This window comes from Phragmites australis, chromosome 12 (assembly GCF_958298935.1).
Source record: "Phragmites australis chromosome 12, lpPhrAust1.1, whole genome shotgun sequence".
In the NCBI taxonomy this organism is placed as follows: Eukaryota; Viridiplantae; Streptophyta; class Magnoliopsida; order Poales; family Poaceae; genus Phragmites; species Phragmites australis.
This window is the reverse complement of record NC_084932.1, coordinates 14,562,591-14,565,083: the sequence shown is the minus strand read 5'-3', so window position 1 is coordinate 14,565,083 and position 2,493 is coordinate 14,562,591. Positions and strand designations below refer to the sequence as shown.

General features: G+C 59.3%; 1 protein-coding gene across 1 annotated transcript; it reads left to right on the top strand.

Moving 5' to 3' along the window:
- The first annotated feature begins 351 nt into the window (after window positions 1-351).
- On the top strand, window positions 352-2,227 carry LOC133886022 (adenine/guanine permease AZG2). The gene has a single exon (XM_062325738.1). It carries the CDS (start codon window positions 434-436, stop codon window positions 2,039-2,041), a length of 1,608 nt encoding a protein of 535 aa, XP_062181722.1. The 5' UTR covers window positions 352-433; the 3' UTR covers window positions 2,042-2,227.
- The last annotated feature ends 266 nt before the right edge of the window (window positions 2,228-2,493 follow it).

The window sequence follows — 2,493 nt, the reverse complement described above, 5'->3', positions numbered from 1 at the left end:
CCAAATGTTAAAGGTGATGCAGACAATCCAAACCTAAGATGCTGTATGAAATGAGCCTATTAAGATATATACGCCAAATTAAATAGACCCTCAGTAACTGACCATCAGTTACTGATGAAAACCTGCAAACCTCAGTGCTAGCCACGTGACCAATGATGATCACAAACTGAATACTGTAGTATCATTTTCTACACACATACAATGCATTTCTGACAAGTGGACCCTACTAAATTCTCTGAGTGCACAATTCCCAGAAAAGGACGTCCAGTGTGGGCCCACCTCACATCTGCCAACCCCAAACATTTCTTGAACCCTCTCCACTAACTTGAGCTATAAGTCCCGGGTACCCCAGAGGCCCAGACTCGTCAGACCACGAGTCACACAAGTCTCAACTTTACTCTTGTACTAGTTTTCAGGGGAGAAGAGGAAAAAAATGACGAAGAGAGCTGCGCCATGGCACAAGCTATCGGAGGCCGAAGCTGCCGTGAACAGCGCCGTCGCGGCGAGCCGCGTGGGGAGGTACTTCAAGCTGGACGCCCGCAAGAGCTCCTTCACGAAGGAGCTACGCGCTGGCGCCGCGACGTTCCTCACCATGGCTTACATCATCTCCGTCAACGCCGCCATCCTGACGGACTCCGGCGGGCCGTGCACGGCGCGGGACTGCACCCCGGTGGGTACTAACTCGATGGCCTCGCCTGGGACGGAGTGCACGGTCGGGTCCAACCCGGGGTACCAGCAGTGCCTGGCGCGCACCAAGAGCGACCTGATCGTGGCTACGGCGGTGGCAGCCATGGCCGGCTCCTTCGCCATGGGTGTGTTCGCCAACCTCCCGCTGGCGCTAGCCCCCGGCATGGGCGCCAACGCGTACTTCGCCTACAACATGGTCGGGTTCCACGGCTCCGGTCCAATCACCTACAGCACGGCGCTCGCCGTCGTGATGCTGGAGGGCATCGTGTTTCTCGTGCTGTCGGCCGTCGGCCTTCGGTCCAAGCTGGCGCGGATGATCCCGCGAAACATCCGGCTTGCCTCGGCGGTCGGCATTGGCTTGTTTTTGGCCTTCACCGGTCTCCAGGCGCACCAGGGCGTTGGGCTCATCGGCGCGAGCCCATCGACGCTGGTCACTCTAACCGCTTGCTCCGAGGTGGACCCGGCCACCGGCGCCTGCCTCGGTGGCACCATGCACAGCCCGACGTTCTGGCTCGGCGCCGTCGGCTTCGTCATCACGGCCACATGCCTTGCGAGGGACGTCAAGGGAAGCATGATCTATGGCATACTGTTCGTCACGGTGGTGTCGTGGATCAGAGGCACGAGCGTCACGGTGTTCCCGGACACGCCGGCGGGCAATGCCGGCTTCTCCTACTTCAAGAAAGTGGTGGACTTCCACATGATCAAGAGCACCGCCGGGAAGCTCAGCTTCGGCGGCTTCCGCCATGGCAACGTGTGGCTCGCCTTGCTGACGCTCCTCTACGTCGACATCCTCGACACTACGGGGACAATGTACTCCATGGCCGAGTACGGCGGGTTCACCGACGACACCGGCGGGTTCGAGGGCGAGTACCCTGCGTTCCTCGTCGACGCCGGATCTACGGTCCTCAGCGCCGGGCTCGGGAGCAGCACGGTGACGACCTACATCGAATCGACGGCGGGGATCAGAGAAGGCGGCCGAACGGGGCTAACCGCGATCACCGTGTCGGCGTTCTTCCTGGCGTCCCTGTTCTTCGGCCCGCTGCTGATGAGCGTGCCGCCGTGGGCCGTCGGGCCGTCGCTGGTGCTGGTGGGCGCCATGATGATGCGCGTGGCCAAGGAGATCGAGTGGGCCGACATGAAGGAGGCCGTCCCGGCGTTCGTGACCATGGCGCTGATGCCGTTGAGCTTCTCGATTGCCAATGGCATCATCGCCGGCCTGGGCGTGTACGTCGCGCTGCACTGGTACGACTGGGCGCGCCACGGCTGCCTCAAGGTGAGGGAGGTGCTGGACGAGCGGCGGAACCAGGTTGCCGCGGCAGCGGCCGAGGTCGGCCCGGCGCAGGACGTCGTCTGATCTCTGATGTGCAAGATCGTAGGTCGTGTGCTTAGTATGTTGATTAGTGGTAATTACTTTTGTTACTTGGGACTTAATTTGGGGGCAGTATTGCGCGAGCTGGTGCTGCGCCCTGTGTATGAAAAAGGGGTGGGAACGACTCCTGTGAGATTCGTGATGTGTAAGGAGATGTTTGTACTTTGACCATCATTGCAGTGTTCTCATCGATTCCCTCCCACCCTTTCGATCCCTAGTCGGGCACGTTTCTTTTCTGACATATTCGTGGGAATGGGCGACTATATTTCTGTGCAAGGGTCAATGCCATCATTTTGTCACTACCGTAGAAAGAACAGCATGGTGACCTGTGCGAAGAGCAGGGGACTCGCTGGACCACCCACCATGCGAGGTCTCCTCGACCGCTTCCCTTGTTCCCAACTCGCTCTGTTCGATTCGATTGTACTAGTGATCTAGGC